Source organism: Bombina bombina, chromosome 2 (assembly GCF_027579735.1).
Source record: "Bombina bombina isolate aBomBom1 chromosome 2, aBomBom1.pri, whole genome shotgun sequence".
Lineage (NCBI taxonomy): Eukaryota > Metazoa > Chordata > Amphibia > Anura > Bombinatoridae > Bombina > Bombina bombina.
This window is the reverse complement of record NC_069500.1, coordinates 850,539,583-850,555,935: the sequence shown is the minus strand read 5'-3', so window position 1 is coordinate 850,555,935 and position 16,353 is coordinate 850,539,583. Positions and strand designations below refer to the sequence as shown.

The 16,353-nt window shown below is 36.3% G+C and overlaps 1 protein-coding gene across 1 annotated transcript in view; it reads left to right on the top strand.

Annotated features, from left to right (window-relative positions):
* The window catches only part of LOC128649747 (phospholipid-transporting ATPase ABCA1-like), a 2,013,556-nt gene that overhangs the window by 1,600,892 nt on the left and 396,311 nt on the right, over positions 1-16,353 (top strand). The window contains exon 40 of the mRNA XM_053703184.1: positions 15,290-15,419. Coding sequence (XP_053559159.1) covers positions 15,290-15,419 — 130 coding nt within the window. The remainder of the gene's footprint in view (positions 1-15,289; positions 15,420-16,353) is intronic.

Sequence of the window (16,353 nt, the reverse complement as noted above, 5' to 3'; positions counted from 1 at the left end):
TAAAGTATATAACTATATTCAAGGGCCTAGAGCTCCATGAAAACACGTCCGTCTACTTCTGTTGTTGGCTCCGCCCCCCCCGGTCCCTTCTTTTACAGCTTCAGAGTGTATGTACTAAGTGTATTTGGCAGGGCAAACCCCCCCGAATAGCCCATAAACTCTTGCAGTATCCTAAAATGCATGGGGGGGTGGCCTCCCCATCGCTATCTAGATACTTTGAGGCGGCAATGCTCACACACATCTCTCAGTGAGGTGTAAAAGACTAAAAGATAGTAAATGGAGGAGCATCAAACAGGCTTCTTTACCATACATATGACCTGTCCCTGAGGGACCTGATATGGACACCTCCACACTGTAGAATACTCCTCAGTGTGGTGAGCCCGGTAATCCGAGAATGCCTAGCAGCTTGGGAACACTTATGGCACTATAAGCAGGTGGCTCCTCACCCATCCCCAATAACCACTATTGCTGGCCTTCTCACGGGCCTGCCGGACGGACTCACACCTGGTAACCTGGGCTAAGTTGGGAATCCTAAAAGTCGCAGACCTTTGGTGCACAACCCCCCAATGCGCCTTTGTGGAACTCACTCAAATCTGAAGCCCTTTACCCGTCCCACAAAACATGACTTTTGAATATACCAGGGTAATTAGCTTATTGTCTCGATGGGGCTTTAAGCCCTCATCCTATCGCCAGCTAACTATATGGGAAGCCAGATGGCAGCAGGGGCTTTGGTTAGGCAAACCACTGTCCCTACACTATACTCTGATGGAGGGAACAACTCCAGTAGACAAAGCCCCACATATCCTTAAATGGGAGCAGAAGCTGGACTTATCAGTTCCCACTAAGGAATGGCACCGTACATTATTGCTCACGAAAAAAGCATTACATTGTGTCACCATATACGGAACTTATGTTAAACTCCTCATGCACTGGTACTATGTTCCAGCAAGGTTAGCCACACTTTTCCCCATGACTTCCCTGACCTGTTGGAGGGACTGAGCACACATAGGAGACATGACCCATATTTGGTGGAGCTGTCCTAAACTTAAACCACTTTGAAAGAAGTGCTTTGCCATACTAACTTACATGGGAATCACCCTCCCCAGAACCCCAGAGGTGGCCCTTTTTCACTTAGGTACATGTAAATTGCCCAGACACTATGGAATACTCTGTATACATCTTTTCTCAGCCGTCAAACTCTCTATAGCCAGAGCATGGAAAAGAGTGAGCCCCCCTGCATGGTCGGATATAGTTTCAATAATGGCATACATTTACTCTATGGAAAAAAAACTATATTACACTATAGGAAAGTCTGACTTTTTTTAATTAATATGGACAGAATGGAAATGTAGCTTTGATACCCTCTGGCTCCCCAGTTTTGAGACTTAGGACAGTTTTCTTCTGTTCACTGGGAATGCCCGTTGTTCCTCATCGGTCTGGCCCGCATGGAAACCTTTTCCACAGCCCTTATCCCAATCATTTAAGTTCTACGGTCCCCCGCCCTCCCATTTCATTATTGGATCATACCGAAAGATCCAACCGGCTGTCCCAGGAGTATGAAGGAGAGCTGGAATCTTTAATTTCATATTGCTCTAGTTGTACTGTCAATATAATTGTTATTTTGAATCTATATTATTGTATGTTTATGAGACTTTGTACATGTAGTACGCTTTAGGCGTACAGCTGTTATCACTACCTCTTGAAAAAACAAATACATTTTTTCTTTCAATAAAAAATATATGCTAGTTCCCAATTTCCTAAAGGATTTGTGATGTCAAAGCATTTACTTCAGCAGTTTGTCTCTAAGGAACTCGCTGCTATATATTTCAAATGTGGAAAAAGGGCTGGCAACATCAGCATTTCAGGCGAACCTTTTACCATTTATTATGTAACAAGCAGCATGGCTCAACATGCCTAAAGGGATTATTCTCATTTGTATCATACAGAGGAATATTGATTTTGATGTTTTAATGACCGTTTTCATAGCAGCAGGAAAAATCGCTGTTGCATGTGGACTTTGTATGTTGACATTTAACATACAACATGCTTTAACATGCCTAAAGTGCTTATTCTGCCTTGTTTTATACAATAATGTAGTAAGGAATATTGATTTTGATGATTTAATCACATTTTTTATATTAGCAGCTTTTCTGCCGCTTGCCTTTAGCAGGGGGTCTTTCATACTAAGCTGATGTATTTATTTGAAGTTACATCATTATAATTGAATTCCTTATAAATTAAAATAAAACCATATTCTACTACAAATTCATTATTAATTTTGATTGCTTTTGCTGTTAAAAAAAAAAAAAACCATGCCAGTAATGTATGGAATTTGAATTCCGATTATCCTAACTTTGTGATGGGATAATCTAGATTTTATTAAAAACACAGAAAAGAATATTTTGCTTGCTTTTTTTTTTACTACTCAATACAGCTTTTTAAAGAAGTAATAAACAGAAGAAATAATTCAAAACAGCTTAATTTCAGGCATAACAATACAATAAAAGAGAGTAGAAAAAAGTCTAAATAGTTTGAAGATAGAGTCCAAAAATAGGCAGCACCACCTTTGTTTTGCAGAAATGATCTTTTTCTTATTTTCTTTGATCCAGGAGTGGGTACAAAAAAGAAAACAGACTACATTTCAGGTTACATACACTTAGTCATGTCAGTTATACATATGCACCGTAACACCTTTAAATACCTTACACAGGTGAGCAAAAATCCTCCCACTTAACTCTTTCTTTCCTGTTTCTCATTCGTGGCTTAAAAGAGCTCCCTCTATTGGAAAAAGAGTATAATTACATTTACAAAAATACACACTCATATTTTGCTAGTTTAAAGTGAATGTAAATTTTGATGTTTAAGTGCCCGGTTTTTAAAACTTTGATTAAAAACAGGGGCACTTTAATTCATCAAAATTTACATTTCACTCGTGTTGTGACAAAAAACTTACCTTTTAATCTTCACAGCAGCTGCTGCTTCCTCCGGTCTCACAAGCCATTTCTGATGTCAGAAATGATTGATAGGTCATCCTCCAATCACAGATTCCCCCCCGGGGGATTCAGTGTCTGATTCACTGCTGTGATTGGAGGAAGCCAGATACCTCATTTTAGACCCAGGAAGAGGCTTTGAAACAGGTGGAGGAAGCTGGAGCTGCTGTGAAGATTAAAAAGTAAGTTTATTTTCACAACAGGAGTGAAATGAAAATATTGATGAATTAATGTGCCCCTGTATTTAATCAAAGTTTTAAAAACCGGGCACTTTAGCATCAAAATTTACATTCACTTTAAAGTAAAAACTAACAAAATATGTTTGAAGATGGGTGATTAATAGGCTTAATATAAAACTGTTTGAAAACTGATTCTGAAGACCAGTCAGCAGCATTTAAAATTTGTTGTAACGGTCAACTTTCAAAAAGACCTTAAATGCTGCAGATCCTCTGACTGAATGAACGGAAAAGGAGTTATAAATACCAGCTTCATTCATAACCCACTTCACCAATCTTACGAGAGTGGTGGAAGTTACAGGAGAATGAGGTGGAATAAGAGAAAGAAGAAGTTGATTTGAAGAAGAAAGTCTATAGGGATAGGTTCTAGTTTCATAGGCCTAGATTTAGAGTTCGGCGGTAGCCGTCAAAACCAGCGTTAGAGGCTCCTAACGCTGGTTTTGGGCGCCCGCTGGTATTTGGAGTCAGTGATTAAAGGGTCTAACGCTCACTTTTCAGCCGCGACTTTTCCATACCGCAGATCCCCCTACGCCATTTGCGTAGCCTATCTTTTCAATGGGATCTTTCTAACGCCGGTATTTAGAGTCGTTTCCGAAGTGAGCGTTAGAGCTCTAACGACAAGATTCCAGCCGCCTGAAAATAGCAGGAGTTAAGAGCTTTCTGGCTAACGCCGGTTTATAAAGCTCTTAACTACTGTACCCTAAAGTACACTAACACCCATAAACTACCTATGTACCCCTAAACCGAGGTCCCCCCACACCGCCGCCACTCGATTAAAATTTTTAACCCCTAATCTGCCGACCGCCACCTACGTTATATTTATGTACCCCTAATCTGCTGCCCCTAACCCCGCTGACCCCTGTATTATATTTATTCACCCCTAACCTGCCCCCCACAACGTCGCCGCCGCCAGCTACTTACAATAATTAACCCCTAATCTTCCGACCGCAAATCGCCGCCACCTACGTTATCCCTATGTACCCCTAATCTGCTGCCCCTAACACCGCCGACCCCTATATTATATTTATTAACCCCTAATCTGCCCCCCTCAACGTCGCCGACACCTGCCTACACTTATTAACCCCTAATCTGCCGAGCGGACCTGAGCGCTACTATAATAAAGTTATTAACCCCTAATCCGCCTCACTAACCCTATCATAAATAGTATTAACCCCTAATCTGCCCTCCCTAACATCGCCGACACCTACCTTCAATTATTAACCCCTAAACTTCCGATCGGAGCTCACCGCTATTCTAATAAATGTATTAACCCCTAAAGCTAAGTCTAACCCTAACACTAACACCCCCCTAATTTAAATATAATTTTTATCTAACGAAATAAATTAACTCTTATTAAATAACTTATTCCTATTTAAAGCTAAATACTTACCTGTAAAATAAATCCTAATATAGCTACAATATAAATTATAATTATATTATAGCTATTTTAGGATTAATATTTATTTTACAGGCAACTTTGTAATTATTTTAACCAGGTACAATAGCTATTAAATAGTTAAGAACTATTTAATAGTTACCTAGTTAAAATAATAACAAATTTACCTGTAAAATAAATCCTAACCTAAGTTATAATTAAACCTAACACTACCCTATCAATAAAATAATTAAATAAACTACCTACAATTACCTACAATTAACCTAACACTACACTATCAATAAATTAATTAAACACAATTGCTACAAATAAATACAATTAAATAAACTAGCTAAAGTACAAAAAATAAAAAAGAACTAAGTTACAGAAAATAAAAAAATATTTACAAACATAAGAAAAATATTACAACAATTTTAAACTAATTACACCTACTCTAAGCCCCCTAATAAAATAACAAAGCCCCCCAAAATAAAAAATTCCCTACCCTATTCTAAATTAAAAAAGTTACAAGCTCTTTTACCTTACCAGCCCTGAACAGGGCCCTTTGCGGGGCATGCCCCAAGAATTTCAGCTCTTTTGCCTGTAAAAGAATAAATACAATACCCCCCCCCCAACATTACAACCCACCACCCACATACCCCTAATCTAACCCAAACCCCCCTTAAATAAACCTAACACTAAGCCCCTGAAGATCTTCCTACCTTGTCTTCACCATCCAGGTATCACCAATCCGTCCTGGCTCCAAGATCTTCATCCAACCCAAGCGGGGGTTGGCGATCCATAATCCGGTGCTCCAAAGTCTTCCTCCTATCCGGCAAGAAGAGGACATCCGGACCGGCAAACATCTTCTCCAAGCGGCATCTTCGATCTTCTTCCATCCGGTGCGGAGCGGGTCCATCTTGAAGCAGGCGACGCGGATCCATCCTCTTCTTCCGATGTCTCCCGACTAATGACGGTTCCTTTAAGGGACGTCATCCAAGATGGCGTCCCTCGAATTCCGATTGGCTGATAGGATTCTATCAGCCAATCGGAATTAAGGTAGGAATTTTCTGATTGGCTGATGGAATCAGCCAATCAGAATCAAGTTCAATCCGATTGGCTGATCCAATCAGCCAATCAGATTGAGCTCGCATTCTATTGGCTGTTCCGATCAGCCAATAGAATGCGAGCTCAATCTGATTGGCTGATTGGATCAGCCAATCGGATTGAACTTGATTCTGATTGGCTGATTCCATCAGCCAATCAGAATATTCCTACCTTAATTCCGATTGGCTGATAGAATCCTATCAGCCAATCGGAATTCAAGGGACGCCATCTTGGATGACGTCCCTTAAAGGAACCGTCATTCGTCGGGAGACAACGGAAGAAGAGGATGGATCCGCGTCGCCTGCTTCAAGATGGACCCGCTCCGCACCGGATGGAAGAAGATCGAAGATGCCGCTTGGAGAAGATGTTTGCCGGTCCGGATGTCCTCTTCTTGCCGGATAGGAGGAAGACTTTGGAGCACCGGATTATGGATCGCCAACCCCCGCTTGGGTTGGATGAAGATCTTGGAGCCAGGACGGATCGGTGATACCTGGATGGTGAAGACAAGGTAGGAAGATCTTCAGGGGCTTAGTGTTAGGTTTATTTAAGGGGGGTTTGGGTTAGATTAGGGGTATGTGGGTGGTGGGTTGTAATGTTGGGGGGGGGGGTTATTGTATTTATTCTTTTACAGGCAAAAGAGCTGAAATTCTTGGGGCATGCCCCGCAAAGGGCCCTGTTCAGGGCTGGTAAGGTAAAAGAGTTTGTAACTTTTTTAATTTAGAATAGGGTAGGGAATTTTTTATTTTGGGGGGCTTTGTTATTTTATTAGGGGGCTTAGAGTAGGTGTAATTAGTTTAAAATTGTTGTAATATTTTTCTTATGTTTGTAAATATTTTTTTATTTTCTGTAACTTAGTTCTTTTTTATTTTTTGTACTTTAGCTAGTTTATTTAATTGTATTTATTTGTAGCAATTGTGTTTAATTAATTTATTGATAGTGTAGTGTTAGGTTAATTGTAGGTAATTGTAGGTAGTTTATTTAATTATTTTATTGATAGGGTAGTGTTAGGTTTAATTATAACTTAGGTTAGGATTTATTTTACAGGTAAATTTGTTATTATTTTAACTAGGTAACTATTAAATAGTTCTTAACTATTTAATAGCTATTGTACCTGGTTAAAATAATTACAAAGTTGCCTGTAAAATAAATATTAATCCTAAAATAGCTATAATATAATTATAATTTATATTGTAGCTATATTAGGATTTATTTTACAGGTAAGTATTTAGCTTTAAATAGGAATCATTTATTTAATAAGAGTTAATTTATTTCGTTAGATAAAAATTATATTTAACTTAGGGGGGTGTTAGTGTTAGGGTTAGACTTAGCTTTAGGGGTTAATCCATTTATTAGAATAGCGGTGAGCTCCGATCGGAAGTTTAGGGGTTAATAATTGAAGGTAGGTGTCGGCGATGTTAGGGAGGGCAGATTAGGGGTTAATACTATTTATGATAGGGTTAGTGAGGCGGATTAGGGGTTAATAACTTTATTATAGTAGCGCTCAGGTCCGCTCGGCAGATTAGGAGTTAATAAGTGTAGGTAGGTGTCGGCGACGTTGTGGGGGGCAGATTAGGGGTTAATAAATATAACATAGGGGTCGGCGATGTTAGGGCAGCAGATTAGGGGTACTTAGGGATAACGTAGGTGGCGGCGTTTTACGGAGCGGCAGATTAGGGGTTAAAAATGTAATGCAGGGGTCAGCGATAGCGTGGGCGGCAGATTAGGGGTTAATAAGTGTAAGGCTAGGGGTGTTTAGACTCGGGGTACATGTTAGAGTGTTAGGTGCAGACGTAGGAAGTGTTTCCCCATAGGAAACAATGGGGCTGCGTTAGGAGCTGAACGCTGCTTTTTTGCAGGTGTTAGGTTTTTTTTCAGCTCAAACAGCCCCATTGTTTCCTATGGGAGAATCGTGCACGAGCACGTTTTTGATGCCGGCCGCGTCCGTAAGCAGCTCTGGTATCGAGAGTTGCATTTGCGGTAAAAATGCTCTACGCTCCTTTTTTGGAGCCTAACGCAGCATTTGTTTGAACTCTCGATACCAGAGTTAAATTTATGGTGCGGCCAGAAAAAAACCTGCGGAGCGTTAACAGCCCTTTTACCGCCAAACTCTAAATCTAGGCCATATTCTTTTAAGCATTGAATTACACAGAGAGAAGGTTCAGAAGACAGTTAAGCATAAAAAAATAGAAGAAGATAAAGTTTTAGTTCTGTGTGAAAGAAATGAACATCTTAATGGGGAAAAAAATTTAGGGGCCGATTATCTTTTTGATTGAATGTATTTTCCTTTGGAGTCTAATGTAATGTTTTGACAATTGGGGTAGATTTATCATAGTGCGGACATGATACGACGTTGCGTATCATGTCTGCCGCACATCGATAAATGCCGACAGCATAGGCTAGCAGGGGGTATCAATCTGCCCAATCGTATAGGATCAGGTGGATTGAAGACCGCAGCCTTGGAGGCAGCGGACAAGTTATGGAGCAGCGTTTTTTAGACCGCTGCTTCATAAATGCTGTTTCCGGCGAGCCTGAAGGCTCGCACAGAAACAGGGGCATCAAGCTCTGTTCGGAGCTTGATAATTCGGCCTCTTAGAATTAAAATGAATGCTCTAACATCAGATACTATGCAGAAAGAAACATAAAAGGGTTGCAGATAATTGATTGAGGGATAGGGAACTGTTAGAAGGCCAGGATTTAAATAGAGCTAACATTAGCTCAACATCTCAGAAATAATCATATTTAAGAGTAGGAGGTCATTTAAGAGGGATAGTTTTTAAAAGTCTGTAAATTAGAGGGTGTCTTCCAACAGGGATATTTTTTATGAATATATAGCTGAACAGGAAAGATTATTGGACCTATAAGAGAAACTAGTAGGGTAGAAAATGTTTCTAACTGAGGTTCTCACTTTATTTAAACTTGAAATAATGTTAACATAATTATTCAAATCTTTTGAATATGAATCAAATTAATTTATTGCATTCTCACACATTTTTGGGTCTATTTTGCATAAAATATTTTTTCTTCTCTCAATGGACATAGCAGCATTTACATTTTCTAATGATAAGAGGGTCTAGCAAGTTATTATCCAAAATGGCTTGTTTTGAAATTTCAAAGAGTTTGTGTAAAGGGACCGACAAAATATAACAATATATCCTTTGCATGTTCTCCATACCTGGTCCATACCTTTTTTCAGTTTCTAACCAGGAGAGCCAATACATGTAATAATTTAGGATTAGCCTCAGGAGTTAAACAATCATTATTGGACATAAGGGACCTGGGACATTCAGCTCTCATTTTGTTAAAGGGACATTAAACACTTTGAGATGGTAATATAAAATGATAAATTGTATATATACACTTTAATTGCTCAATATTTCAATTATTAGAGGGAAAGGACAATTCACACATATATCTATGTACAGTGAGGTTAAATTATACTGCAGTATGCTTAATTAGTTATTTTTTCCCACTAACATTTAGTCAAGTTGGTACTTATTTGCCATAAAATGACGGAATAATAAGGTATTATTCCATCTAACCATAAATCTAGAGGGTGCTTTTAACCCTTTAAAAAGCATACTAATAATATGCAATTGCTTTACATTTTTGAATTATCTTTATCACCCTTTATTCCAATCTATCTGGTTTTAGGTTCTCTCCCCAAGTCCCCATAAACCATCATACTTGGTCTATTATATTTAAGCCCCCATTTGTCTTGAAGGAACTACCCACGGATGATATCTATGCCCTAAGTATAAAGTCAGAAACTTTGCAGCCACTAATATACAACTATATAGACATGGTCAAAATAAAAAGACATGAAACCATATTAGTTGGTAAGGTTTAAGTGATAGCGTACTCTGGTTTAGACAGACACATAAACAGCTATTTCACTAATAGTATGCAGAGTATTTGCAAGAAGCCACTGAAGGTTAATATTAGGTTTCATACTGATACACAGTTTAATGTGGGAGTTTCCACTATAGAAGTCAGGTCATTAGCAAACGTAGCCAGGCCTCCTCTTAACCACCAATAACAAGTGAGGTGTGTCTATATTAATTAGAATAGGGCATTAGGGCAATTAACTGTCTATGATTAAGACTCCATGGGAGCTGAAACACGTCAGACACCCACCCCAGCCCCCCTCACGGCCTTGTTCATAGCCATTTCTATCAGCCTAAGTTACACGGAGCTTTTTTACTTTTAATAAAAACTCACTTTGCTTTGAGCCTTTCATCTGGACCTTCCTTCTTTGTATATATATATATATATATATATATATATATATATATATATATATATATATATATATATATATAAACCCTGCAATATACTTTCATTATTTATTTTGTCCCCCTTTACCTGTAATTCCACTCTGCAATTTTTTGCTTTTCAGTTACTGTTAGAAATTGAAGTGCAGGACACTGTTATATTCCACACAGCCATTGGCTACACATTCAAGTGACCTATTTATAACTGTCTCTAATTGGCCACTGCAGAGAGAGTAACCTAAGTTACAACAGGTCAGTTCCTATTATTTTATAGACACTAAAACTTTACACTTATTTTGTCAATATTTAAACAGCTAATGAAACTTTAAAAAATACATCTACATGTTATTCTCACACTAATCTTTTTTTTTTAATGCTTCATTCTATCTAGTATTTATATAGTGTGTAATGTCCCTTTAAGACTTAGGTTTGAATGGTCAACCAATTTGGAAATCTACAAATGAGGCAATATCAAGGGAAGGTACCATCCTGAAGACCTAGGGTGGTGTAATTTATATGGTTTAAATCTTGGATTGCCCAGACAATCAAAATATTTCACTTGGTGATCCTCCAAATGTTTTGAGTTTTAAAGCCTTTTATAAAACATTTTTAACCTTAGGAGAATGATCTGAGGAGTTAGATAACTCATCTGAAGAAATGTCTGAATTGGTAGAAGAAATAACATCTTTATAATCTTTTTTTACAGCAATAAAAGCTCCCATATGCAACCACTTGGGAGTAGGGGAAATTCTTGCTGATGTTCCTTTACTACCAGGAATCATATTGTCAGAAAGAATCTGACGGGACCTTGATAGCAGTTTTCACTTGTTTTAACAGAAATAGGCCTCTTCATTTTATTTAATGTCTCAGCAACAAACTGCTAAAAGAAATATTAAGACATATGTGTCATAAGTTTAGACAAAGAATTGTCTATCATAGTCTTACTGATTGCTCAGTTAATGGAGCTGCAGAATCAGCAGTTTGAGACATATTTAAAAAAATATATATATAAAGATAAAATGAGTTAAAATTTAAATTTCTATGTTAACAAAAAATAAATAACAAAAATTAATTAAATAATAAATGAATAGTTATAGTGAGTATTGAATACAGAAGCTGCAGCTGAATTCAAACACTGAACCCTGTGTTTGTAAGGTAAATTAAAGGGCCATAATACCCAAATGTTTAAACACTTGAAAGTGATGCAGCATAGCTGTAAAAAGCTGACTAGAAAATATCTCCTGAACATCTCTATGTAAAAAAGAAAGATATTTTACCTCAAAAGTTCCTCAGTAGCCACCTCCCATTGTAAAGGATTTCTAAGCAGCATTTTAGTGTGTCTGTCCTGGGACATCTGAAGGGATGAGCATCGTGCACTCTCATCTTATTTCACCAATCAGGTAAAGGAAGTTTACAATGAAATCTCATGAGAGTCAAGTCAAATCTCATGAGATCACAGTAAAAGTTCATGACCTCAGCACTGCTGATGCTGATTGGCTGCTGTTCATTTCTTCATTTTTTTTTAATTTTTTTACCTGCAGCTGGGAGCAGTTGAGTATAACTTTTTACACAGAACTTACTCTGCTGAGCTGAGGAAATTGTGAGGTAAAATATCTTCCTTTTTTACATAGAGATGCTCAGGTGATATTTCCCTGTCAGCTTTTTACAGTTATACTGCATCAGTTTCAAGTGATTTAGCATATGAGTATTATGTCCCTTTAAGTATCCACTGAACTATAGAACCAAGTGGAATTAATGTGGAGAGAAAATGATTCAACTATGAAACAATGGGAAATTATATGAGGGGGTGAAACTAAAGTGAAAGCAGTGTCAAGTGAAGATAGAGGTGATAAAAAGGCAAATATGCGGGGAAGGAGACGAATAATGACGATGATGTCAGCGGCAAGATGTCGATGACGCTCCCGAGTCAAGAATGGAGGGAGAGAAAGTAATTACGCACAAGTAAAAAGCAGGAGAAAAAATACAAAAAATAAGAAAACAATAGAGAGTTTAATAAGAAAAACAAAGCAGAAAAAAGATATAAGGGATAGAAAAAACAGCAAAAAGAAAAAAGGGATTAAAGATAGAAAAGCTCAGTAAGAAAGAATTTGAGAAAGAGGCAGCTATATTTAAAATGTGAAATATAAACAAATATTGAAAAGTAAAGTATAATATACAGTATATTAAATATGGGACGTAAAAAATGTTTGACTTGTCTCAGCGAGCTGCAAAAGAAAGAGGAGGTTGGGGAGCTTATTGGTCAGTGTATAGACGTTATGAAATTTCTGATTGGTCCATTTTTTTTGTGTTTACCAAAGTATCTATATCATTGGCTACCTTTGTTCTCTGTTCTCTTATCGTCTGTTTATTACTTCTTTAAACAGCTGCATTGAGTAGTAAAAGAAAGATACATCAAGATATGAGTCTCCAGAATTTTCCAGAAATATTGAGTGTGATGTTTTAATTACAATTTTCATAGTAGTGGGTTTTCTACATGTTTTAACCTGGGTTCTTTTAGAATACAAAGGGGTAGATTTATCATAATGCGAGCGGACATGATACGATGTAGACCGCTGCTTCATAACTTCTGTTTCCGGCGAGTCTGAAGGCTCGCACGGAAACAGGGGCATCAAGTTCCATAAGGAGCTTGATAAATCGACCCCAAAGTCTTTATGTTGTTGTGTAACATACAACACACTTTAAAACATCAAAATCAATATTTATTGGTGCAATGTTGTAGGATACAAGGCAGAATAAATATTTTAGGCATGTTAATCAAGGTTTTCATAGTAGCAGCTTTTCTACATTCTGCCTTTAGCAGGGGGTATTTCATACTAAGCTTATATTTATTTAAATGGGCATTACACTCAAAATTAAATTTCCCATAAATTAAATAATAAAACATTTTAATAAACATTACTTAATTGCATTGCTTATTCTGAAAAATACCTTGTCTACGCTGTAAAATTGTGCTTATCTGGAGCTCAGATTCTGTACTACATGCTACACAGTGATTGCTTAGATCAATGCACAGACTTACTTACAGTTAATCCTAAAAGCTACAATCAAATAGCTCATTCAAGTAATTGCTAGCTAATAAGAAAACCTTATTGTATAAATCTAGGCAGAATAAACACTTTAGCTATGCGTAAGCATGTTGTATGGTAAATGAAAACATAAAAATACATATTCTGAAAGAATACCACATGCTACAGTGAGTTTTCCTGCTGCTATGAAAACTGTAATTAAAACATCAAAATCAGTATTGCTCTGTATAGTGTTGTATGATGCAGATAAGAATTAAGGCATGTTAAGCCATGTTGTATGTTACATGATAAATGTTATGAAGTTTGCCTAAGATGCTGATGTTGCTGATGTTCTGAGGTTGTCAGAAATGTTTCCACATTTAATTGGAACAAAACAGCAGCTAGGTCCCAGGAGGCAAACTGCTGAAGTGAATGGTGTGAAATAACAAGTCCTTTAGCAAAAAGGGAACTAGCATCTATTTTTACAGTGTTTTGACACATACTGGAAGTGTATTTTCAAAAACAAAATAACAAAATAGTACTTCCAAAACAAAAAACCATATTCCAAAAAAGAAAATTGTACTTTCAAAGAAAAAAAATGTTTGTTATTAAAGATTTGTATTGTAAAAACAAATTGTATTTCCAAAAACAAATTGTATTTGTAAAGTTAGATTTGTATTCATGTCACAATTTATGTAAAATTATAAAGAATCAGACATGTGCCTTTTTGACAGCAATCTTATTCCATCTATACATACTTTTTCCTTCACTTTAATAAGTAACATGCATAATTTGAAACAAACTCGCCAGTCTACATTCGGCGAGATGAAACCGGAATATCTGCAGGTGTACTCCCAAGGAACGTCCCTGTTCAGCTTCCTTGCCAGAGCTGTGAAATTCATTTCACAATAGAATTGTTAGGAGTGCTTCATATTTGATCTTCTTGTTTTCCATTTTAAATACAATGTCAACAAAGATGTAAATTAAACTTGTCTTTAGATCATCTTGTTGTCGATTTCGTAGCAAAATTGGATTGTATTAGATCATCAGGCCCTAAATCAGTTGTAAGTTGGTTGTTCATAGATAGCTGATATGCTATACTTTTAAGAGCAAGTATATTTTTTTTTCATAATCAACTTTAACCAAATATATATCAGCTATTTGAACCAATGTTGTGTAAGTCAGATCACAACCAGCGCATAGCTGCACTGCTATAAATAGACCTGTTAATATAATGGGAGAACAACATGGAACCCCAGAAATATATATTTTATACACATTTGAAACTAGCTACAGCAAAGGAGACTTGATAAACATCATTCAAGCTGCATTTTAAGAAGCTTGTCCTTGGGACTTCAAACTAGTCCAAACTATGCAACAAAATGATAATTATGAACAGGTGTAAATTAATTGCTAGACTTGTCAAATAATCAACGGCACCATGTTTGAGGTCAGGCTTCTGAATACCTCATAATACACTGCAGCCTCTCTTGGAAGAGTGGACGAACTACAATTTTCAATGTCCATGGTTTTGAAATAGGATCTCCAACAAGCTCAAATAGGTGTGGTGGACAGGCGTCCACTTGGCCATACATTGTAAGTGTGTGTATGTGTGTGTATATATATATATATATATATATATATATATATATATATATATATATACATAACATAGTAACATAGTAAATGAGGTTGAAAAAAGACTGAAGTCCATCTAGTTCAATCTATACAAATATAAAATACTTACAAAAATCTCCAGTTACACTTAAATAATCCCACTAAAAGGTGACCCATTTAATACAAGCAATCATATCCATGAATTTTGTTTCTAGACAGAAATGTATCCAAACAATTTTTTAATGTATCTAGGGTATTGGCATTCACTATCTCCTTTGGTAATAAGTTCCACAATTCTATTGCTCTTACAGTGAAAAAACGTTTCCGTTGCAGGAGATTAAATCTCCTTTCCTCCAACCTCAAATTGTGACTTCTTGTCACAAACAATTTTCTTGGAATAAACTGAGCTTCTGCCATCTCTGTATATGGGCCTTGAATATATTTATTTATATAAAGTAATCATGTTGCCTCTCAAGCGTATTTTTTCTAAAAAAAAAAATATATATATATATATATATACACACACACAGGCTTACACTGTTCTCCCATTTTAGAGTGTGTGTGTATATATATATATATATATATATATATATATATATATATATATATATATATATATATATCTGTATATGATTTTTCATATGTTTAAATGTTTTATATTTTTCAGGTGAAGATCGCTTTGAAAATCCCTTTAACTGGAATCTTGTAGGAAGAAATCTTTTTGCAATGTTTATTGAAGGCACTGGCTTTTTTCTCTTTACATTACTTCTTCAATACAATTTCTTCATCAAGCCAAGGTATGAGCCATAACCTCAATGTTGTTACTGAATAATAATGATTTTGAATTTATGTAGTGCAAATCTATTGTCTGTATTGATATAGGAAGTCTAAATGTTTTTATACATTTTAGTGAGTCTGCACAAATGAACAGTACATTAAGCTTTAATAAACTCAGTCCTGTAGATATTAATTAAATAGTGACTCCAAATTAGATGAATGGACTTCTGTGAAATGTGCATGCTGTTTATCAACATAGTAATTATGTAACTGAAATTTACCCATAAAGCATCATTAAATTCCAGAACCACTACATTTTTCAATCAAAGTAGCTGCTGCAGGAGACTGATAAAATACTGTAGGGTTATTTTTTTTTTATCAGACTGGAATAGAAAATGCAGCCAAATTTATACAAGAATAACAATACACAAAGGAATGGAAAGAAATAATCAAATTGATGGGAGTTTGAAAAACTGGTTGCAAAACTTATTTGGCTATCCATTAGATGAAATAACTAAATTAAATGTCTATAACCAGCAATTTTCAGGATTTCTCATCCATAAAATCCACACAGTAGGGCTTTATATGCTTTTCTTTGGACCAACAAATATTAAATCTGGACCACTGAGATTTAATAGGTGGACACTGATGGACCTTTGTCTTCTACTAACCTTCTCCTATTGTGCAATTACACACATGGAAGATTAGAAGTAGAAATCACATTCTTAAAGAGAATGAGGGGAAAAACACACACACACACATATACATATATATATATATATATATATATATATATATATATATATATACATACATATATACCTATCCAAAAATTTAAAGGGACATGAAACCCAAACATTTTCTTTCATGATTCAGATAGAGAATACAATTTCAAGCAACATTTCAATTTACTTCTATTATCTAATTTGCTTCATTCTTTAGATATCCTTTGTT